This window comes from Ictidomys tridecemlineatus, chromosome 10, assembly GCF_052094955.1.
Source record: "Ictidomys tridecemlineatus isolate mIctTri1 chromosome 10, mIctTri1.hap1, whole genome shotgun sequence".
In the NCBI taxonomy this organism is placed as follows: domain Eukaryota; kingdom Metazoa; phylum Chordata; class Mammalia; order Rodentia; family Sciuridae; genus Ictidomys; species Ictidomys tridecemlineatus.
In genome coordinates, this window is record NC_135486.1 from 82,505,737 (window position 1) to 82,530,419 (window position 24,683).

A 24,683-nucleotide genomic window follows, 5' to 3' on the forward strand; every position below is an offset into this window, starting at 1 on the left:
TGAGTAATTTTAATGCTTGTTTTATTAGCAGTTTATTATTTTCATTTTCTAGTATGATATTTCCAAAACAATTGGCAAAGAAACAACAACAAAAAACGAAGTAAAACAAAAACAAAACCCAAAACATGTCTGTGTGGCAAAAGAATGAAAAATACCAGTAACCTAAAGTTATCACAGAGCATAATTGAAATACTGGCACAGTGTCTAAAGAACAAAGTGGCTAGTCTCTTCAATTCTTGAAAACAGAGTTTCTGTTATAATTACTTGATTCTTTTAACATCATCATTTTAATAAAACTTTTTACTCATTCAGTAGTGAATTAGCGCCATCTAGTGGCTACCTATAAATTCGTCTGTTAACCACTAAAACAGTACTACTTTTATGATGTGTTAACAATAGTATTGGCAATAAATGCAAAAGCCTGTTCTCTTCTCCTAGATGGGTATTTTGTTCTATGTTATTTTCATAGGTGAAGTACAAGAAAGACTTACAAAATATGCACGATCCGGTTTCAGATATTCCAAATTTGTTGTTTTTAGACCACGCTTTGAAAGCCAGCAAAATGCTCAGCGGAGTAAGTGGGTCCTATAGCTCACCTGCTGTGCTCCTGAGCTCACCAGCTTCCTTAGACATGCCTGTGTGTCACTCCACCCCCAATACTGGCTCACTGAAAAGTAGTAGTCTACTTGCATCAATTCCACCAAAGCTGTTGATTTACAAAGAGATTTCTTGCTAGCTCTTTAGTTTCTCTTAAATCAGCTACTCTTCAAAGTGTTTGTGCAAGTATTCTTCCTGACTCCTTTTTCTTCTTACTTCATCCTTGTTCACACTGAAGCCACTTGAAGTTCAGGTTCTTCTCCAGTCAGGGGTCTTTTCTCTGATGCAGGCCAGTCCAGAGTGTCTCCCGCATGTTTTCAATAACATAAAATGTTGTTTTCATCCAAATTGTATAATCTCTGAAAATAAATCATAAAGGTGTTTATATTTCATTGTCACTATACTCTAAGTCTTGTGATTTCCATATTCTGTCAAGGCAACTAGGGGGGCAAGGGTGAGTGTTTTGGACCCTTGGAGACGCACCCTCCTGGATGCTATGTTGATTTCTTTGGTTCTCAAAAAGATCACCCTGAGCTGGGCACAGTGGCAGATACCTGTAATCCCAAGACCTTGGGAGGCTGGTGCAAGGAGGATCTTGAGTTCAAAGCCAGCCTCAGCAACTCAGTGAGGCCCTTAGCAACTTAGTGTCTTAAAATAAAAAATAAAAATTGACTGGGGATGTGACTCAGTGGTTAAGCTCTCCTGGGTTCAAACACCCCTCTCCCCACCAAATTACCCAGGGGGACATATGAAGCTCATATTTTCAGGGTGTCCCATGATAATGATGAACTCTAATTTGACTTCAAATTACTTCATACCTATTTTAATACTCATTCAAAATGGTCCTAATATATCAAATAGGCACAGATAAGATAAAGAAATATTTGTTGGGTAAGACATGAGAAGAAGTGGATAGTTGTTGCAGTAGATATATCCACAGCCATTGACTTAAAACTCTAGTCAAAACTTGGTTCCTAAACATAAATCATGAGATTCAGCTTCAGTTCTACTTTACAAGTGTTTGTGCTTAGCTTTGATAGATTGAAACTTCTGTTCTTTATTTTGTATGTCTCCTTTCTCAGAAGTCAACATCACGGTCATCTTTCTGAAAGTGGATAATGCATGTAAATAATTCATACTCATGAGATTTGTTTTAAGTAAACTTTTCTTTTTGTCTTTCCTTTAAATCACTGGTCCTTGGGTGAAAAGCAAAATGTCATTCTTCTCTCTCTTTCTATGAGCGAGAAAGGGAAGTTTGAAGAATATTGTCAGGTTCAGAGTCACTGAAATCCTATCATCCTGCATGGGAGGGTTCATTCCTGCACCTCTGTACACCTTCCTCTCTTCTTTGGGTGTCTGTGTTTCATTTCATGTTTTTCTTCTCAACTCATGGGCATGCTTCTAAAATTGATGGATTTCTATGCTCTGAAACCTCTGCTTTGTTTATAATCTTTGGCTTCCAGGTTTTTTTTTTTTTTTAAATTTTTAAGGTATAGTTGGACACAATACCTTTATTTTATTTATTTATTTTTATGTGATGCTGAGGGTCAAACCCAGCGCCTTGCTAGGTGAGCGCTCTACCGCTGAGCCACAACCTCAGACCCTTGGCTTCCAGTTTTGATCATCACAGTGGTCTTTGACCTTGACTGTTCTCCATTCATACTCAAGTAAAATTTACCAGGGACGTGGAAATTCGTGTGTAAATAAGCCAATAAATATGGTGATCATTTAAAATTTTGGTAACTAGATGAATGCATGCTACTCATGCATTCACTTTTTCAAGAAAGTTGACTGTTAATGGAAGGTCTGCCCATTTTTATATTACAAAATAAAAATGACATCACCCGTTTTAAAAAAAGATTTTGACCATTATTTTAAAACTGTTGAAAAAACCCCAGGTGATTATAAGTTGTTTCTCTCATCCTTTCCAGAGAGAAAACCAGCAGAGTTGTGTGTTGTTTTAGACATCATTTATAAAATTTAAATCTTCATTCAGGTGTTGCCTTTGCCTACATGACAGATTATCCTCCACCTCCACAGAAAAACTGTGGCTGAATGGTTACTTTATGGGGAAGAAAGTTTAACTTAAAAGTGCATTACTCTGAAATATTGGCTTATAATTTTTTATAATAACACATTGGCTCAAAGTTATTGTATATTATAAAGCCTTATTTTAAACCTTAATGTAAAGAGAATTAAAATTTTATTGATTGATAAAGGTGACTTAACTTTATTAAAAGATTGAAAAAGATTGTTCATTAACAGTATTCTGCAAATTTTTTCACTTATATGGCTGTTGGGGAATTCTTTTTTAAATTATTAAAATTTGTGTTAATTAGTTATACATGACAGTAGAATATACTTTGCTACATCATATATAATGGAGTATAATTTCTCATTATAAATTATAAAAAATTATAAAAAAATTCTTCTGGTTATACATGATGTAATATTTGGGGAATTCTTTTTAATATTCCACATGTGTGGATCAAATGAGTACCTTAAAAGTTGTACAGCCATGTTAAATTGAGAAAATTTTTTTCCTCTGGAAACTGAAACACTCATAGTTTTAAGTTTCTTTTATAATTTTTGATAAGTTGTGTGTATATATAGATAGATATATGTATATAAAGGTAGATTTACTATATTTATATATACATACAATATGTGCATATAATTGTGTTATTCTCCATAATTTCCACTAGGGGGCAACAGAGACTATTATATACGGAAGTACAAGCCCATGTCTTGGAAATAACCTTTTGCAGCTCTTAAATAGGTTTTATTTTCCTTTTGTAATAGTTTCTGAAATCCTTTGTAAGAAAAATAGATAATCATGCTGGGAACAATATTTGTTGAACTATTTTTAGTATTATCCATTATTTAAAGTATAATAGACTTTCTGAGTTCTGGATTTTAACTCCATAATTCTAGCTTTTTACATTCAAGGCATGATTATTTTATAAATAGGTATTATCAAAAACTTCTTTTTTAGTGAAATAAATCCTAATAAAATTATGATGTTTCTAAGTATATCATTATTTTTTTAATGTTTTTGAATTTTTTTTTTTTTTTTAATGAGTGGGAGCCAAAATTTAGAAGTAGTTCTCTTCAGTGGAGATGTACTGTGTGAATATTACCATGACCTTCTTTTCATACTTTTCTCCTTTACTTTATGGTTAGAATTTTGGAAGACACATATCTTTGCTCCCTAGTTGACAGGAAGCTCTTGAGGCCGGGCTCCCTCTGGGGATCATTGCTTATATCCCACACGGAGCAGCAACTTGTCCTGTGGCCGGTCACTTGGGCCTTCCATCCTTCCATCCCTGGTACTGGACTTTCTTCCCTTTGACCTTCCCATCCTTAGAGAATTTCCTAAGACCCAGTGTCAGCTTCTCTATGGCTGGCTCTTTCCCACTTGCTCTTTCCCATTGCCATTTTGACTGAAATCTGTTTCCTAATGAGCAACCACATCTCTGTAGCTTTGAGTCTCTGAGGGCTATTGTTTATAATCTTTTCTAAATAGGTTGACATAACCAAGTGTTCAAAGTCCGATGATAGAAAATCATGAAGCGATTTTTGTCTTACTACTGCCTATGGTATTTAGAGTCCTGCAGCAGCCAAATTGGGCATCCCTGTCCACTCTGTTTTCTTCCAAATTTACCTTTTCATCTATATGTTTAAATAGTAGGCTCATCCAGTTTCTTCACCTTAAAAATTCAACCACCATGCTCAGATTTCTGTTTCTTTTACGGGTACCTCTACCCTTTCCTTAGAATTAGGGGAAATTAGTTGAATTACTTTCCACCCTCTCATTTTCCTGATGACCTTCAATCTTCTTCATGGCTGAGCCTTTGTAGACAATATTTTTCTTTCAAGCCTCTGTCTTTCCTTCCCTCTGTTCTTTCTTTGGTTCTCTTCTTGGGAGCACTATTAAACATGTTCCCGTCCCATAAGGGCAAGGCCCTTTGCCTATGTTTCCTCCACCTTGCTGATCCACATGGGTCCCCTTACTAGCTTTGATGTCGCTGCTCTTGTGCTGTGAATATCCTTTCGGTTGTTGTTGATAGTTAACTGTCCTCAGAGTGTTTCCTGTGCTGTCCACGCTGACCACCCGGATCTGGTCTGTCTCCCAGTCTCTGTTTACCTCAGTGTCAGACACCTCCTTTGTGCCAGCTGGCTGCAGATGAAGACTTGATAACAGCATTGCAGCTTTGGGTGGCTCTTGGCTTGTATATTTGTTTGCATTCCCAAGTATTAATTACTCTGATCACTCTTTTTTATCCTAAACTTATTTTCATGTTCTATCTATGTTTTAGCGAGAATATAAAAAGCTTTTTGAGGAAAACAGAGGACTGTATCATTTTGATGCAGATGCTGCCGATCACCTGCACCACCAAGGCAATGCCACCCTTCAGAGTCAGGTGAGTGCTTGTTAGGTACCTGCCCTCACTGCTGGGACCACGTGACCATTGGGACACTTATGGCTAAGTCCCTCAACTGAGAATATTCAATTGCTCAAAAAAAAGAGATCTTGAGAACATAAATGTTGCCTCGGGGGAGGGGGGGAAATCTTAGTTACTATTTTCAATTTATTGGGATGAGAGCTTCTACCATATTTTGATATAAAGCCACTTCAAAAAATAGCAGTTACTTCACATAATTTAAAGACTTCAAATATAGGAATTAATATAACTATAGTCTTAAATGATTTGAATTTTTATAGTGTACTGATTTGTTATTTTAGCTGTAAAACTCATTTTCCAGGTACCAGGTTTATTATAATTTTTAAGTTCATTTGTGAGTGTTATTGAGAAGGCAAAATTGTGTGTTCTAAATTAGTGTTTCTTCCAGCTCTGAAATCCTATGTACCCTCTGAAAAAAAACTTTTAAAAAATATCTTCTTCCTAGTATACTTTAAAGTCAGTGTCTACTTTTTTTTTTTTTTAATTTGTTAAATATGCCATTTCTAGTATTTGTTAAGATAAAGTTTTATGGAACACAAATTTTATAATGATCTTATGCCTCAATGTTTAGGAATGCACATTTTTTTCCTCTTTAAATTCTTCTTATTATTTAATTTTTTTACCACAAAAATTCATCCTTATGTCACATGCTATCACACTTTCCACACTTTAGTTGATCATTCTGTCATTCTCTGTGACAAAAACATAGCGAGAAGTAGGCATGTTAAAATTTGTTTTCTTTCTGTTGTTGGAAAACTCTAAGTATTAAGTGATTTCTTTTGGGTTGAATTGTCATAACATCATAATTAAACAATTTAAGAAATAATTTCAATGAAATGCATTTCCGAATAAAAATTTTATATTTTATCCATTTATTTTTTCTTTGCATGTCACTAACACCAGGGATTCCCCCTAAACAGCAAGAATAACTTGATTTTGAAAAACAGGATGATGAATTTTGGACACTTATTTTACTTTGCCTGTATAAGGTCATCGTGTGTGTATATATGTGTGTGTGTGTGTGTGTGTGTGTGTGTATGCGTGCGCGTATTGGGGTTGCAACCCAGGGCGTTGGGCATCCTAAGCATGTATTCTACCACTAAACTCTACTCCCAACTCCGATTTTAATATACTTTTTACATTTCTTCCAATAAAGGTTAAATACAAAGAAGAATATGAGAAAAATAAGGGAAAGTCAATGCTTGAATTTGTTGAGACGCCATCTTACCAAGCTTCCAAAGAAGCTCAAAAGATGCAAAGTGAGGTGGGTCACTGGTTTGTTATCAATTATTTAATGTATCTACTTTCTAGACATAGTGTCCCCACTTGCAGGAGTGCTGTCTGGGTCCTTGACTTTGGCCCTTGGTCTTACCATTTGTTGATTATGGTTTTCAGGCCAGATGAGCTCCAAAAGTCCTTCTCAGCTCTTAAATTCTATGATTATAGAGCCAACACTTTCAGATTTATCAATATAAATTTATGAAGAGCACCTAACTAAAAAGAAACTAAAGAGCTAATGGCTGTACTCATTTGTTCACCATGACAATAGAACCACATTTATTCTGTGCTAGAAGTGTGAAAAGACTCTTTTATGTGTCAGTTTCTCTAATCCTCAAAATAATGACAATAGGATGGCATTCTCTCTAGTTTTATTAAATATCCACCAAGATTAATCTTTTTAAGTAAAATTACATATCCAATAAATGCTGATGTATTAAGACCTGGTAAAAAACCAAATATGATTCCTTTTTATTCTGCAATCTTATTTAATTGATTTTTATTTTCCCTGTAAACATTGAGTTTTTTTTCTACTTAGTTTGTTCCTGGCCTAAGATCATTATCTGGTAAGTCACAGCCAGATATTCCTCAAACTGGTTTTTCTCTGTCCTAGTGAGACTGCCATTTTTCTCCCCTTACTTTTTGGGGAATCAAACATGCAATGCTTTGTCTATAGCTGACATCCATGTTCTGTGATACAACTGTCCCTTCAAAGGGACAGAAATAATGGGCAGTGGTGCCAGCTAATTACAACTCAGGGTTACATATTAGGCGTGCTCAGTGCTCAGTGGGCAGATCTTTTCTCTAATAACAACATCAAAATGGAGAATCAATAATGTCTGGACAAAAACCTTTCATAAACATTGCAATTTGTCATGTGCCTGTTTGCTGTTTGTTTGAGATGTTATGACTCATCTTCCTGAGGATACTCAGGCATTACTGTGACTTTCTGAATAGTCAAAGTGGCCTGATTTCTTCTTTAAGCAAAAGAGGAGAAGAGAATGACTTATATTTTTCATGGCTCATCTCTTCTTAAGTCAGTAAGTGTGAACTTAATAAAGAAATGTCAGCTAACTGTTTTTGACCAAATGAGATGAACTAACAGGACTGGTAAATTTGGTCAAAGTTCAGAAACTATATGAAAACTTAACGTTAATGAGACAGGTTATGCTGAAATCAGCTGGGTGTGGTGGCACACACTTGTAATTCCAGCTACTTGGGAGGCCGAGGTAGGAGGATTATAGATCTGAGACCAGTCTCAGAAATGTAATGAGACCTTGACTCAAAATAAAATAAAAAGCATGAGGGTGTGGTCCTGGGTTCAATCTTCAGTACCATCATTAAAAAAAAAAGTATGTTTCTACCTATAAACATATGCATATATATGTATGTATATATACATATATATGTGTATATATATTTATAAAATACTATATGTACATATATGTATATATGTGTATATAGAGATATAGATACATATGTAGGCATATATCTATCTATATCTATATTCATATATCTATACACACACACACACACATATATCAGAATAACTTTTCTCCATTTAGACAATTTATAAAGAATTTTACATGACTGTATTGTCTTCCATTACAGTAGTACCTTTTATATAGGCTAGAAATAGCTTTTCAAGGATTTTCCCCAGTTTATAGAAATAATATTCCTTTGTTACTGGCCCACAACTCAGAGAAATGTTTCCACTTTGCAAAGTTATCATGGAAATCTCAATGGCTTCTCTGGAACCTTATGACCACATGAAATGGTTAAATACATTTTCACTGAAAGACATGGGTATCAAAAATCACAGAAAAAATAATAGCAGGAGGTTAATGTCACCCTTGTTTTCCACTTCTTCTCCTCCTATGTTTTCCATCTCCCTTCCCCTCTCCCTCTCTCTGATCTTCAGCCACAGAAACATTCATGCCCAGAACCCTTTTATCATTCTGATGTTGTGGTTTCTTAATAATTCTTCTTCCGCTTCCTCTCCCACCTCTTCCTCCTCCTCCTTCTTGACCTCTACCTGGTTAACAAATTCAGGACCTTCCGATTCCTGGTTGATCCATTCTGATGCCACGTTTCTGAATTAGGAATGACAGTAATTTATGGCTGGGGACTTTGGCTTCTCTTATTCTTCAACCAATTTATTCTTTCCCTCCTGCTCAGGGAGATGTATTTTCCCTTTAATTATAGCCATTGACCATTAGAATTTTTCAGGCTCCTTAATTATGCCTCTGCTCCCACAGGGCTTCATGAGAGCAAAATTTTCCAACAGAAAATATCTTTGAGCCAAATTTATACTCTGAAAGCTAGAAAAATAAAATATCTAATAATCTTAGAACAAGTTTGATATGAAAATGACTTTAAATAAAGGAGGACATGAATACAGCCACCTGTCTTAGAGATGGTTTCTATTCTTCAGAGATAGACTGGACTAGAGTCTTTTGAGAAGCCCTTATGGGTAAAGCTATGTGCATATGATTTCAGGAAAAATCATCAGTGTTTTTGCTATGATCTTTTATCATACTTACCTTGATTTCTCCTAATACCAGATATAGTTTAATCTGTGTGTTTTCACAAGAAATCTGTAAATCCATCCTTGAAAGTTCTGTCTTCTCTTTCACAAATGTAACTCCTGTCAGAAAGCATACTGAAGATTTTTGTCTTATTTCAGGGTAAAAATTGGCCAGTCTCAGGCATAATCAGCTTTTCTTAATGACTTACTTTAGCAAAGAGATCTTTTTTTTATTCAGAAGAAAAGTTCTCTTTGAAGTGAAATATCTAATATAAATAAATAAATACACATACATATTTATATTTCACTTTGTAGAGTCCTTTCAGCCTGGAAATGCCCTAGATGCATATTATCTCAATTCGTTCCACATTTTCAAAAGGACACTTTCTCATTATTGCTCTTTGGTGTCTCTCTAGTTCTTTAATTCAGAATGCTCCCAAAGCATCTTCTTAATCAGATTCATAGAATATCTGTCACTGCCTTTCCTCATGACTGCAGACACAGTGTTCATGGAGTGACTGTATGGAGCAGAGATTCTAAGTGAGAGGGCAGCATGCTTCTCTCATCCTCCCTCATGGCTTGGAGAGTTTCTTTATGTATATAATTACTTTTCTCTGTAATAAATATATAATGAACCTGGAAATAGCTGCTCATTTAGCATGAATAACAATCTCATGCAGAATTCATTTGTTCTTGTCAACTTTATGATGCCATTTGAATACAACATTTGGCTGGTAAAATCTGGCCCTTGTAGGGTAAGTATTTCACATGGTTGGATATTTTTATGATTTTTAGGTAGTCTTCCTAGTCATAAAACTTGAGTAATGGATTTTCAAATGCATAGCTCAAATGCTGGAAGAGACTTATACCTAGTGGGTTCAGGAGCAGTCCAATGGGGCAGGTGCTATGGGTCTGGGCCCTCCATCATCCATGGTCAGCATCCCCCTTTCATTTCTTGTTGTGAACTCTTACCTAAAGGATCCAGGGTGAGATTATCCTCACATTGTAACTCGATCCATATCAAATTCCATAAATGGTGTATAAATATTTTCAATGCCCAAACCATTGAACAAAAATACCACCCCTTCCCCAAGCCTCCTTCATTAATTTTTAGGAATATTCTTTCCTGAATTCACAAAAGACTGACAGAGATAAGGGTGCAGGAGCCATGACTCTTGGTGTTATTTTGGTTTGAATGGCCTTCCATGCCACCAGATTCTCTTCCAAAGGAGGCTCCCCATCCCTCTGGAATGAATTCAGGAGAATCCCATTAAAATGCCAATCTTACTGGTTCTTTCCCTAAAATGGGGTGGTATTAATCACGGACTAATAAGATGTTGAACAGCTTCACTCAGGATGATTTGCCCTAGAAATGCAATGGTCTTTAATCGTGCTACTTATATTTGGGGGAATTGTGAAGTTTATAATAAAGCTGGAATTATTTTCCTGTTGACAAAAACTCTAAGATAGTAGAATTATATCACAAAGCATTAATTTTGTTCTGGAAACACTTGTTCTTTTCAATAGTCACTAGTATTTCCTGCAGTTAAATTATGTGTTTTTATTTATCAGAAAGTTTACAGAGAAGATTTTGAGAAGGAGATTAAGGGAAGGTCCTCTCTAGATTTGGACAAGACTCCTGAATTTTTACATGTAAAGTACATCACCAACCTTCTGAGGGAGGTACGATCTTTCTATTTTCTATTAAATGTCATGAAAGAAAACCAAGGAAATAACCCAGGAGATATTTATCTAATAGTCTTCTGCTAAGCCAGTTTTTGAGATGTTAGCACTTTGCTCTGTCCTACACTTTGACCCTTATTAAGAAAGTCCTACATTTTCATTAAAAAGAGAAAAGTATTAGTTAACACATCTGTTTAAAGTTGAGGGAAGAAAGTGCCTAGATTTCCTGAAAAGATTTGAAAAATATTTGGTTTTGTATTGTAGCTCAGAAGCTCTGTATGTAGTGAGTTTTTTAGCTTTATAGTAGTTAGTTTTTTAAAAAAATATATATATTTTGAATATAGGTGGGCAAGTTTGATTCTTTAAAATTTGGTTATTATAAAAACATGTATTAGAACCACCTTTTTCCTGTAGCTCCCCTGCAGCATTCTCATGATATTTGATACCAGAAATGAGTTCTGACATGTGAAAGTGTAGATAGAAGGTGCATTATTTATAAATCTCTTATCTTCTATGTAGGCAAAAATTGGAAAGTTAGCATATAGAATAGAAGAACTCAGGTCCGTTTTTCATTTCATTCTCTGTAGGATTTCTCCCCAAACTTAAAGGTATATTTTGGCTCAGAATTAATATTTAAATGTGTTGAACACATAAGTTTTCAAATCTTAACAGAAATATTGTGTTCATAGCACAACCCTAAAAATGTTTGCCTTTTTTTTTTTAATGGCTGAAAAGTAACTTAAGAGTTCTTCCAATTCTGTTTAAATAGATTCTCTTTATATTACAGGAAAGTTTAAATAGAATATATATTAATGGAATACATGTAATATAATAATTATTATATAATATATAAGTGGAATATGTGTGTATGTGTGTGTATATATGTATATATACATATATATATATATATATACACACATTTATTTATTTATTTAGGAAATGGAAAATGAAATTCCACTTCATTCTAAATTTTTGAACCAAAGAAATGATTACTATAAGAAATATCTTAAGCCAGTGAAATACACTGAATTATAATTACCTATATAGAGGCTTATCATTATGAACTTCTTTAATAAGCAAGTGCCTACTGACCTTTACCATGAACTGGTTTTAGAAATTTAGTGTGATTCATTGTTATAATTTATATTGTGATGAAACACACATATAATTTCTGTAAGAATTCTCTTGCTACTTTTTCTTTCTTTTAGTGAGTATGATACAATTAAGACGTTTCGAGAGAGAGAAGCAGGCAGAGGCACTCTGGTCTTTCTTACTATTAGAGCCATTAATCCCATCCTAGGGTCCCCACACTTATAACCTCATCTGAACATAATTACCCCCAAAGGCCCCACCTCCAAATGCCATCACATTGGAAGTTAGGGCTTCAGCATATGAATTTTTGGAGGAAAATTTAGATTATTTTTAGGAAATTAAACATCATAACAACTATGATTAAAAACTTTTAATTAAATTACAGAGATGTTCAACTTAAAAAATAGTTGCTTAGTGATATAATGAAATTGTAACTTCCCTTCCTAAGTGTAAGCCTTTAGCTGGAAATGGGCATTGCATTCCTTGCTTTCTGGCTTTTACATTTGCTTTGCTATTTAGAGTATCCAAAGTACCATTGGAGGCTCCACGTGATTCCCCCGCATTGCCCTTTGGGATTGGTAAAGCATTTACTTTTATTTTCATTTACCAAGATGGAAATCAAGGCTGAGTTTCTTAAAGTCTCCCTCCCCCCATGTAGTGAAAGAGCTTTACTTTAATCCAGGTCATTTCACTCAGAGCTCTTTCCAGAAACACGTGCTGGTTGTGATAATATCTAGGGGGCCCGTAGGTTGAGCAGAGGACAGCTAATTTAGTTATACAGAACAAAGGGAAAATAACATGAAATGAACCTTAGAACTAACTGCAACCTGGTTTCTTATCAGTGAAGGTAATTTCATTTTTCACCCAGCAAATTAGTTGTAAATGAAATTTTAAGAGTAGTGGGAAAAGGATATTTATTGTTTTCAGAATACAATTGAGAAAACAAGCAATTTGTTGGCAGAGAATAACAAGTTTTGTGTAAACATCTGTGTGAGGCATTTGGATCTACTTAAAATATGATATTAAAATAGGAGAAATTCAAAGTGTATATTATCAATATGTAGGAAATTATTTGGCTCTGTGTTATTTGACTATCAATCATTGAATAAAGTGGAAACTTAAAAAAAAAAACCTTTGGCTATAGCAACCCTTTTGATTTGATCATTTTGTTTTGTTCTTTTTCAACTGTATTCTTTTGGTAATTCATGTTTATTAGACATTTAAAAAAATATTTAACATAATTGATACGAAGCATGTATTCTTAAGATCTTCCTCATCATCGAAAGGAAAAAACATCTTTAAAAAATTCACTGTGGTACCAAAACATGTTGGGAGAAAGGATGAAAGGGCAAAGATGGATAATATTGGAAGCCACTCTGAATTTGATAGAGTACGGAAATGAAATGGAAAGGACATAGCAGGATGCTCAACAATGTGATTTCTTCCACCCTGGTAATATTTTCTGTCTAGGATCTCTAGAAAAGAATATAGAATATCGGTTAAAGTAATTTCCAGTAAGTTTTGAACTGTCATATCCTTGTTTTATAGAAAGAATATAAAAAGGATTTGGAAAATGAAATAAAGGGGAAAGGAATGGACCTTAATTCAGAAGTTCTTGATATTCAGAGAGCCAAACGAGCATCTGAAATGGCCAGTGAGGTGAGTAGATTTGCTCAACAACTCAGAATGGGTAAATTCTCTGCTGACTTCCTTACTGATAAATCTTTCTCAAAGATTACATATAGGGGCTGGGGTTGTGGCTCAGTGGTAAAGCACTTGCCAAGCATGTGTGAAGCACTGGGTTTGATTCTCAGCACTGCATGTAAATCAATAAAATAAAGGTCCATTGATAACTAAAAGAATATTACAAAAAAAGATTCTATATATCTCACAACTTTTATGCACAGATGATAATCTCCAGCTCTATCCTAGAAGTCTTTCCCAGACAGTGAATGAAAAATAAATTGATGTTCCCAATCTCCTTTCTATTCGGTCTGAGAACCATGACCATTTGCCCCATTTTAGAGAAAAATCTGTATTATAAATTCACCAAAATAGTTTTATGAGATTTGACTTGATCTTTTAAGCAAGTCAGAGGCAAAAAAATTAGGAAGGTATGTTATCATGATCTATCAGTCACAGCAGTTAAAAAGTTCCTGCCCTCCTGCTGGCAGCCAACTTACTCTCCCAGTCCAGCCCTAGATGCCAAATGAGCCCAGTTAAATCTCTTGGTCAAAGTGGCTACTTCTCAGTTTATGTGAACTTTGTGAGAAGAAATGAATGTCTCTGTAATACTTTCAGTTCTACAATGCTTGTATGAGGCCATGACTTTGGTATCACATGACGGCAGTTCTTTGAGGAGAAGCTAGCTAAATTTAGTAGTAAAAGAGCTTAAAGCTTTGTTGCCATATACTGATAAACTTTAGTACTATCGATGATGATATTGTCCCTGTTAGTCGGGTCTCAAATGATAGAAACCCAACTCGCACTGGGTTATGAAACAAGAAAAGTGTGTAAGCTCACAGAAATCAAGATGTCCAAGATTGCAGGGTGCTGGTTGCCTGCCTGTAATATTAGTGATTCTGGAGGTTGAAGAGGGAGGATTGCAAGTTTGAGGCCAGCCTTAGCAGCTTAGTGAGACCCTGTCTCAAAATAAAAAATAAAAAATATCTGGGGATGTAGCTTAGGGGTAGAGCAATCCTAAGTTAGTCCCCAGTACCAGAGGTAGGGTGAGGGGTGGAAAGAAAGAAAGAAAAGTCCAAAAAAGTCCAAGAGAGTTTCCTTCTGGTGGGCATTCAAATGATGCCCCTGTTCCTCCATCTCTTGGTTCTGTTATCCTCTGTTGACTTCACACTTGAGAGGCTGTCTCCATGAGCTGAAGCCTCTTAATAACAGAGTAGCTTATACTTATGACCAGTAATACCAGTAGGAAGCGGGTATGTGTTTTGTAGTTCTAATGGAGGGTCTAGGAGTGAGTTTCTTGGATCAGCCTTTGTCCTGTGCTGACACTGGAGCCAATCATTACATCTTGGGTCAGAGGAGTACAATGTGCTATTGGCTTCTCATGGTTACCCATTTGTTCAGTTAACTTCCTAGGTATTTTAGTAGTATTTCAAATACAGAATATTCTCTATTCATATGCATTTTAAAAAATCTTATAGAGCCAATAAATTAAATGAAAAATTTTAAAAGAATTGTAGTGGAATTAAAAATATATGTGGGAACCAGGTGTGGTGGTGCCCAGTGACTTGAGAGGTTAAAGCAGGAGGATCACAAGTTAGAGGCCAGCCTCAAAAAATTTGCAAGATCCTCACAATTTAATGAGACCCCATCTCAAACCAAAAAGCATGTGGCTATATATTTCTGTGGTAAATCCCCTTTGGGTGTTCAATCCCCATCACCAAAAAAATATATAAATAACACATTTTTAAAATATTTGCTTGTAAGAAGGTGATGAAAACCAATCCCTGCAAGATGGATAGATTGAGAGGGGTGAGAGGAAATTCTCCCAAAGAAAATCATGGAGCATTTTGCCAGAAGACAGAAGGATGGATGTCAGGCAGACACAAACAATAGATATCTGCTGCGATGTCTTTGGCTAACATTATCATCACATGATCCCTAATTTCTACAAATTCTTTCAGTTGGAATAATATATCTAGTCCACATTCAGAAGTAAATCTTGTAAACCATTGTCAATAATATTTGGGAAAATTGTTGTAAGCTTTCCATGCGGGGGTTCAGTCCGTTACAGTTGAATGCAAGGTGTTTCAGGAACAGAAGCAGATTAGGCCTTATTAGGGGAAGAAGGACTGGTGTGGGGTGTAGGAGTGAAAGATCAAGTTAAAAAAAAAAAGCAGTTATTGAGCACCCCCTGTGCTGGACTATGTACTATACGCTAACTCATTGATCTTCACGGTGAATCCCTCATGGATCTTTTAGTATTCCTATTTCACAGCTGCATTAATCAGAAATGTGAAGAAATATTTCTGTTGTCACACATTGATGGAGTGCTGTCCTCAAAGTTGGTCCTCTTTCTGCAACTTTAACCCATTTACATCCACATCTCTATCCTCCAGCCACTAGTATGATTCCTATGAAGACTCTATTGGCAATTGCCTTTTGTACACTAAAAATCTTCAGCATTTTTTTTATACCCTCTATATTCCCTAAAATATAGAGATTATAGTTTTAGGCAGTTCAGAAAATTCAGTTCCAGGTGAGATCATGCATGCTACCTAGTAAGTTGCGTAACCTCTCTTTGAAAATTTTGGTTATTTGCCTTTTTGATCACTGACTCCAAAGGTGTGTTTATTCATGGAGTTTCTGAATGTTGTAAAATGTTGCTTTTTACAGAAAGAATACAAGAAAGACCTAGAGTCCAAAATTAAGGGCAAGGGAATGCAGGTTGGCACTGACAGCCTTGAATTCCAGCGTGCCAAAAAAGCTACAGAGATCGTCAGCGAGGTAAGCAGACAGCTCCCACCAACCTTGAAACTCGTCTTTTTGAATTCAACAGATCAGATCAGCAAATCAGTTAGTACATGGGATTTCTTAAAGCCTTGTGTCTGGTTGACAGTTTGAAATGGAGACCATTTCAAATCTTTATGTTTGTTCAAAAATTTATAGTTTTTGCTTTGCTCATATCCTTTAAATACATTCAAGGAAGCTCGAGAAAAAGCATTTAATAAGATAAGGTCACATAGACACATATTCCCTATGACCTTTATTATGTAATTCAACAAATTTTGTGTTCATCTGGGATATGATAAATGTTTTCAGAGTATGTTTTCTTTAGGATGGATCATATGCTTCTAGTCATAGTTATATTTCCAACCTACTGAGAAAAACTTGAAAACCACTTATTACGTGAGAATAGTAGCCATTTCTGTGAGATCCCACGTCCCTAAAATATTCTCCCTTGATTTCACCATGCCTGAAATTACTAGAGTCAGCATTTGGGCTTGAGCATTCATGCCCTCTTATATACATTTTTAATAATAATAATAATAATTTCACAATTCTCTAAATTTTTTCTTATTATGAGGAGGGAGTTACTGGACTAGAGCATGGACCGTATTTAATCATCCAGTACTATTTTCCTTTTCACATAATACAGGTAAAGACAGAATATTGATTTAGAAGTTGTTTTATTTTGACGCTATGATATGATAGATATCATAGAACCGAGTTATAGGAGTCAGACCATGGACATTTTCAAAGGAAATGCCCTAGATTGGACTCACCTCTTGAACTTCCTCAGCAATTAATTCAAGGGTCACTGGAGCAACAGTGGTCAGGATGAGGTGATTCTGTAAGAAATGTATGTGGAGAGAGAGTGGGGTGCAAGTTAAGGGGTGGGACTCACTCACCTTAAGGCAGTTAGGTTGGGACGTCAGTGGGGCTGCTCAGAGAGTTTGTTTGGGACTCCTGAAGTTAGACACAGCTGACTCAGGATTGACTCCTACCCTGGAAATCCTGGAGAGCCAGACGTAGCTAATTTACCCACCATGGAATTCCTACTCCTTTGGGTGCTACCTAACTCCCAGGGTTAGGCACTTTCCAGGGAAATGAGATTGCCATGATTGGTTTAGGCAAAGCACCGGGAGATGGCACAGGATTCCTGACTAGTAAGGTCTCTGCTTAGAAATGGCAGCTGGGATGGTAGTGGGAGGATGCTGAGTAGAGACTTGAAAACCTTCTCAGTCTCCTCCCCTAATTCTGTTCTCCTCCTGAGAGTTATTGTTATAAGTCGTAGAGCCTCCCACATTTGTTTTTAATTTATATAAAGTTGTACACAATAGACTTAAAAAAACCCTAAATGCAGTTATACTGTAATCTTTGTCCTATGTTCATTTCCCGCCCCCCATTCATTTACTGTTATGGTCCTTTTCCCATGTCACTTCATATAGGTCTCCTCCATTCTTATAAAAAATTGTGTTCTATACCATGAAGATGAATGTGTGCCCATTTACCCTTTGTTGTCCACATGGATTGTGTATAATGAGATCCCAACATTAGATGCCAAAACCAAAACCCTTAGCTTCTCACAGGTTCTCTTCCTGTCATTATCAAATGACATCAAACAAATCTTAGAAGTCCCTTTGATTCCTCTCATTGCAAGTGTTATTGACTTTACTCCATAATGGTGTTCTAAATACATTGACTTCTCCCTGCCTCGTCAAAGCTGTCATCTCTGTCCCTAGGGTCTTAAAATAGCTTCTTAACCAGAATTCGGTTTACATTCATGCCCTCTTATATACATTTTTAATAATAATAATAATAATTTCACAATTCTCTAAATTTTTTCTTATTATGAGGAGGGAGTTACTGTACTAGAGCATGGGATGAGGGGTGTGAGAATTCAGGGGTTGGGAAGAAGCATTTGGAATCATCCTCATGGGAGATGAGAGATGAAGGAAACTGAAAGTGTCCTTTCCCTCGAGAAAAGATATTTTGTATTTCACCCTTTTGCCTAAGAGCAGGCTTCTAAGACATAGGCCTTTTCCAGAAAATTGGTATGTTTTAGCATTAGGTTTTTCCTTAGTGTGTTCATTAGTTTGTTCAACAGTATGCTGGTTTTGGTTTTCTCTTTGTTCTTTGAGACTGTATGCTAGGAAAATAATGCAAAATTAGTCATTGGGAACCAGGAGAAAGATAGGCTCAGAGGAATTACCTGTATTGTGTTTATATTTTAATCACAGACATGTCTTCTTTTGCCAAACAAACAGACTCTCAAGTCCTTTTCAACCAATGTATGGTACTTGCCATAGTTTATTTTTAATACTCAAGGTTTATTTTTCAAGTAGTCAATGTAGTATATTGTTATGCCAGTGAAACCCAATAGTCAAACCTTCCTGTACCCATGGGCCTGACCATGGGACTTTCTTTACCAATGGGACATTGGCAAACATGATTGCAACAGAGGTTCTAAAGCGCTTATGCCTTAAGGGTTTTGCTCTGGAAATGTAGATGTCATCATGCTGTTGTTTTAACTCTTCTAAGCTTTTGTTATACAGCAGTAACAACTGGTGTAATCACTGCCTAATATAGTCTATGTGCTTTAGAGCATCTTTAGATTTATTAGAAAATTGAATGATGTACCTCTACTATGCAATTTGGTGGCTTTTTGTTTGTTTGTTTGTTACTAGGGGCTGAACCCACCAGTGCTTACTCTAGTTCTTTCTATTTTGTATTTTGAGATAGGATCTTGCTATATTGCTAAGGGTCTTGCTATGTTGCCCAGGCTGGCCTTGAATTTGTGATCCTCCTGTCTCAGCCTCCTGAGTCACTGGGATTACAGGTGTGCACTTGTCACACTGAGCTTGTTTTTGGGTTTAAACAGGCTTACTAGAAACAGAGAGATTTTTAGACATTTAGTAATAGGTGTCTATTTTATTATAAAATTAAACATTACTACTTGAACTTTTGTTTAGAAAAGTAAAACCGAGAGTCTGTTAAAAAACAGATGGGGTTATTAGTAAAAGACCGGGAAAATACAGGATTTAACTAAGATTGAGATTTGTTTATAATTTATTTAAGGTCTTTTTTTTTTTTTTTTTTTTTTTTTTTTTTTTTTTACTGAATTACATCCCTAGCCTTTATTTTATTTTTTTGAGTCTGGCCTTGAATTTATGATCCTCCTACCTTAGCATCCTGAGTAGCTGGGATTACAGGTGTGTGCCACCATACGAGTCCTTACTTAAAGTTTAAAAGTTCTTAAATACAATTTATTTAAAAATTTTAAACAAGTTATTTAGAACATCCCAAATTAGCAAATTAGCAGTTATTTTAAAGCAGTGAATCTACAAGTCATTAAGTATATCAACATAATAGGAAATATTGTTTTGGAAGAAATTTAATTGGATGTAGTTAATGGTTTTGGAAGTAAATTATTTTAAAGAATAGCATACAGAAATCACAGACATGAAAGTGTACAGCTTGCTGAATTTTACATCAGTTATAAAATGTGACAAGAGCCCCTTAAGACGTGCACGTCTATAATTATAGTGCACATTATGTAAATTACATAAATTTTAGACAGTAATAGAGAATCCAAATCAAGCTGGCTTTTAGGAAAACAGGTAATTTATTGTTCTTATGATTGAGTATTGGAAGGATTCTTCAAAATGGCTTGATCTAGGACTCAAATCCAGTCATTTGCTACATGATGACTTTTGGTCAATAATGAACCATGTATACAACCATGGTGGTCCCACAATATTATAAGGAAGCTGAAAAATTCCTATAACCCAGTCACATGTAGCCATCCTAATGTCCTAGTGCAACAAAAATTATAGCACATCCAGTTATGTTCAGTACACATTCTTTTTTTTTTTTTTGTAGTGAAGATTGAACCCAGGAATGTTTTAACCACTAAGGTATATCCCCAGTCTTTTTTATTTATTTCTTTTTTTGAGACAGGGTCTCACTAAGTTGCTTAGGTCCTCACCAAATTGCTGAGGCTGGCCTTGAACTTGTGATCTTCCTGTCTCAGTCTTCTGAGTTGATGGGATTACAGGCATGTGCCACCATGCCTGGCCATTATTCTTGATAATGATCATAATCATTACTGGTTTATGTATGAGCTTAATACTGTACATCTTATTGTTATTTTAGAGTGTGCTCTTTCTGCTTATTAAACAAATTACTATAAAACAGCATGTTTTTATGCCAGCAGCAGCCTCATACCTGGTATTTACTGAGATTCTGGATTGCATCCTTTTCTCTTATACTTGATTTAATCTTATATCCTTTTGCTCTTCATGGCCTTGGGGGCAACAGGCTAGGTCACAGAGCTACCATATTGCTCAGGTGTGTAGTAGGCTATACCATCTAAGTCTGTGATGAACACTTTAAGATGTTCACACAACCATGGAATTGCCTAATGTAACATTTCTCAGAATGAATCCCCATCATTACACAATATAGAAATGTAATGTGATTTAAGTTCAGTTTCTCATTTTCAGTTCTCAGGTTTTATTCTTTTGTTTGCAAAGAAACTTCCAGCAGCTCCAGGGCTGAATCCTTCTTCATTTATGTCCAGAAGGAAAGAGAAAGTCCTCTCTGAGCTCTTCCACTGAAAAAGAAGTGCACCTACCCCTGAACCAATCGTGGAGGCTAGGGATGGGGTGTAACCATTCATTTAAGCCTCATAGTGCCCAAACACTTGAGCCAACCTCACTTTAGAATGGGGAACAGCAAGTTGCAGCAATTGTGAAAAGCAACAATTTATGATCACTTCTTATTGCTATTTATCAATTAGTTATATGCTTACCAACAATTTATCAAATTTATTACATTGAAATACAAAATTTCCTCCTACCTGGCTCATTTTTTTTTTTTAAGATTTAGGCATGTAGACAAAAGCCTTCAGATTGCTTATGACTAAGTCACTCCATATCATATTTCTACCACGAGTTAAAATTCTTGTCCATTAAAAGACAAGAAGAAATAAAGGTCCAACTTAATTCTATAGGACTTGGTCCTGGTTCAAAGTGACATCACGGTTTTTTTTAGCACTGTTTTTGGAATGGTTGCAGAACACTAACAGTGTGTTTCATTTTCTGCAGAAAGACTATAAAAGAGATCTGGAGACTGAAATTAAAGGGAAAGGAATGCAAGTCAGCGCAGAGACTCTTGATGTGCAGAGGGCTAAGAGAGCCTCAGAGATGGCCAGCCAGGTGAGGAGGCAGCAGACACCAAGTTTCAGACAAACAGAGTCCTCTATAGAATTTCCAGAGCATAAATTGACTTCCACTTGGGTGGCTTTGATGTTCAGATACATAAATACCTACCTTGTTATCAAAGGTAAAGCAAAGCACTAAGACGAATTTCTGTTCTTCTAGAAGCAATATAAGAAAGACTTAGAAAATGAAATTAAGGGGAAAGGAATGCAAGTGAACGTGGATATCCCAGATATGCTTCGAGCCAAGAGGGCGTCTGAAATCTGTAGCCAGGTTGGTAAAGAACACAGAAGTTTAGAATAATGTCCTCTAATATCCAGTCACCATGTGCTTCAAGTATCTTTATGATTTGTACATTTTTGAAGGCATTGCAAAGTCAATACACTCTGTTATTAAGAAATCATTGGCCAAATTTAATTAACCTTACTAATTAAAAGGACAACTGTTTTGTTTTTTTTTATTCAATTCAGGAGACATATGGAAGCCAAAGGCCCCCTGGCCCCTGTTTTGAGTCCAAGAACATTTTGACCTTTTTTTTTGGACTCTGTTACATACTTGACTTGAATGTTCTTTGCTCATTCTACAGAAATGTAATTCCAAAGAATTATGTCTTTTGACCACTTCATAGTGAATAGTCCATTGTATTAAAATATTCAGCTCCAAATCAAATGGCAGTGGCTAAAAATGCACAAGGTATCAATCAGGTGAAATTTAATATGAAGTAAAAATTAAGAACTAAGCTTTCTTGGTAAAATTTATATTTGCCAAGTATACCTTACCTGTCACATATCCTTAAAAAAATGTGAAAGAGACAATGACCTCAGAAGTAAATATGTATGGAAGAAGAAGAAGTTGCTTACAAAATCTGATTTGGACAAGAACTTTCATTAATGATTAGTATTTTTGCTGTAATATTTATATAGAAAAGAATGCATCCCAATGGAAAAAATAGTAGAGGGAATGAAAAAAATTAAACATTATAGAAAATTGCTCAAAGAATTAAATTTGATTAATGGAATTGTTGAAAGTGATTTTTGACAAAGTTTTGTCAAATTTGTTAATATTCTGATTAAAAAATAAGCAAGAACCCTAAACATCAACTGGTTCAAAATGGCAGCATCAAGATGGCAGAATCCAAATGTCAAAGTATGTTTCTCAACCTCCTCGGAATACAGTAACCAGAAAGGTCCTGAAGTGCATGCTTTCCTTTCTGTCCTCGTGTTCACCTCTTCGCATACTAAATTTACATATTTGCATGCAAAATTAGATAGTTTTGCCCTTGGGGATCTCCAGGCTAAAATTAAACAAATAAAGTATCATGAACCATGATACATACTACCTGAAAGCAGAAGAATCAAGAGTAAAGGTTTCCCAGAGGAAGCAGTTCCTCAGCTGTCAGATTTCCTGCCTGAAGCATTGAATTTTTGAGTGTGCCACTAGAGTACATCAGAATTTAAGGGATTTTAAGTGCTTGAGGCTACAGTGAAATCCTTAAGAGATTGGAATGACACAGTGCTTCAGTTCGACAGGAACAGCAGTTACTTTCCTTAACAAGCAGTATGCCATCATAGTTAATGATGGCATACTGCTTGTTCACTAACCAGAGTCCCTGACCTTCAGTCCTAGCTCTGACACTGACTAGCTGGTATATGATACAGATGGGGATAACAATAGGTACTGCTTGTGGGATTGGTTAACTAGGTAAATGTGTGTTGAGTATTTAGAGTAATATCTGATACATAGCAAGGGTTATGTGTGTGCTGGTGCAAAGTATAAATATTGCCCAGGTTTTATTGGAATTTATTGTAGTTCATTGGGTGGGTAGAAAATTGAAATCCTTAAAATCTTAACTATAAAATATTAGTATGTTTTCCCTAATCATAGATCTTTATCTAAAGTAGAAAGCAAAGCATAAATCTGGAAGCATGTAGAAAAGTAGATATGGAGATCCAGACTATGTGGAGCAGGGCCTGAGGTGCTCCTGGAAGAACAGGTCTTAAGTTTAGGAAGAGCATAGAGGTGAGGCCCTCTGAAGTGTTGTAACCAACTGGAATGGGGCCATATTCTGACGGAGGTGAGGCTGCCCCACTTGATGGTTTGCTCACCGCCTTTATTTTTGCTGCTGTGTCAACAACTACTTTGAATCTTCAGATATGACGTTGAGTCATGTGGGAATGGAGGAGTGGGAAGAAATGGTACCATTCTTTCCCTTCCTCTCTGTCTCACACACAAAGTATCAGATTTGTATTACTTTTTATTTTTAGAAAAAGTACAAAGATGAAGCAGAGAAAATGCTTTCTAACTATTCCATTGTGGCAGATACTCCCGAAATTCAGAGAATTAAGACAACTCAACAAAACATTAGTATGGTGAGTAGCGATTACAGGTTGAGTATCCCTTATATGCAGTGCTTGGGACCAGATCTATTTTGGATTTTTAAAAATTTTGTAATATTTGCAAGTACATAATGAGATATGTTGGGGAAGGGACCTTAGTCTAAACATGAAATTAATTTCATTTGTTTCTGTACATATAGAGTGAAGGTAAATTTTATATCATACTTTAGAGGCACTGGTGTTTTGACTACACCCCATCACATGAGGTTAAGTATGGAAGTTTCCACTTGTTGACACTCAAAAAGTTCTAGATTTTAAAGGATTTTGGAACTTTGGATTAGAGATGCCTGATCTGTATTTCTTTTCAGTTGTTCGTTGAAATTTTATATTTTATAAGGAAAGGGCCTTTTCTCCTCATTATCTTGTGTGTGTGTGTGTGTGTGTGTGTGTGTGTGTGTGTGTTATATTTGAGTTGTTCCATCAAATGTATTTCCTTTACTTCTTCAAAAGTACCAGGTATTCTCATAAGTTATGACTAGTTATGATTGTTTTGGAATTCCAGATTCAAATTTTATATTAATTCTTAACTGAATTTTATAAGTTTAACTCAGGAAATAAGTTGAAATCTTCCATACAGATTTTACCTGGAAGATGAGAATAGTCACATGTAGTGATTTTCTTTCTGCTCTTTGATTATTTGCATGGATACTATATCTGGAGGTTTACTAGTTCATAACTCACTCATAGACTTTCATATTATTATTTTGAGAAATAGAATTACATCAGCTGTGTTCACTGAGATTGGACCTAGGTTTAACAGATGTATAAACCTGAATTCTATTCTAAAATTGTAAAAGTTGACCATACAGTCATTTTCATAATGTAGCATTGGCAAGTGTCTAATAAAAAAATGTAAATTCTATTCAGTTTCAGGGTTTTTCCACTTCCTAAATTAATTGGCCAGCTTTAGCTTTCAGGGTATGCTGCTCAGGTACACAAGAGGGCATGCTGTGCTGAG

At 35.6% G+C, this 24,683-nt stretch overlaps 1 protein-coding gene across 8 annotated transcripts in view; it reads left to right on the plus strand.

Annotated features, from left to right (window-relative positions):
- The window catches only part of Nebl (nebulette), a 149,595-nt gene that overhangs the window by 83,823 nt on the left and 41,089 nt on the right, over positions 1 to 24,683 (plus strand). For 6 of the 8 annotated variants that reach the window (XM_040278005.2, XM_078023336.1, XM_078023334.1 and 3 more), the window contains 9 exons: positions 470 to 574; positions 4,917 to 5,021; positions 6,220 to 6,327; positions 10,441 to 10,551; positions 13,192 to 13,302; positions 16,000 to 16,110; positions 21,216 to 21,326; positions 21,492 to 21,602; positions 23,594 to 23,698. In XM_040278005.2, coding sequence (XP_040133939.1) covers positions 470 to 574; positions 4,917 to 5,021; positions 6,220 to 6,327; positions 10,441 to 10,551; positions 13,192 to 13,302; positions 16,000 to 16,110; positions 21,216 to 21,326; positions 21,492 to 21,602; positions 23,594 to 23,698 — 978 coding nt within the window. The remainder of the gene's footprint in view (positions 1 to 469; positions 575 to 4,916; positions 5,022 to 6,219; positions 6,328 to 10,440; positions 10,552 to 13,191; positions 13,303 to 15,999; positions 16,111 to 21,215; positions 21,327 to 21,491; positions 21,603 to 23,593; positions 23,699 to 24,683) is intronic. The other 2 variants (XM_078023339.1, XM_078023338.1) reach the window with 2 other exon arrangements.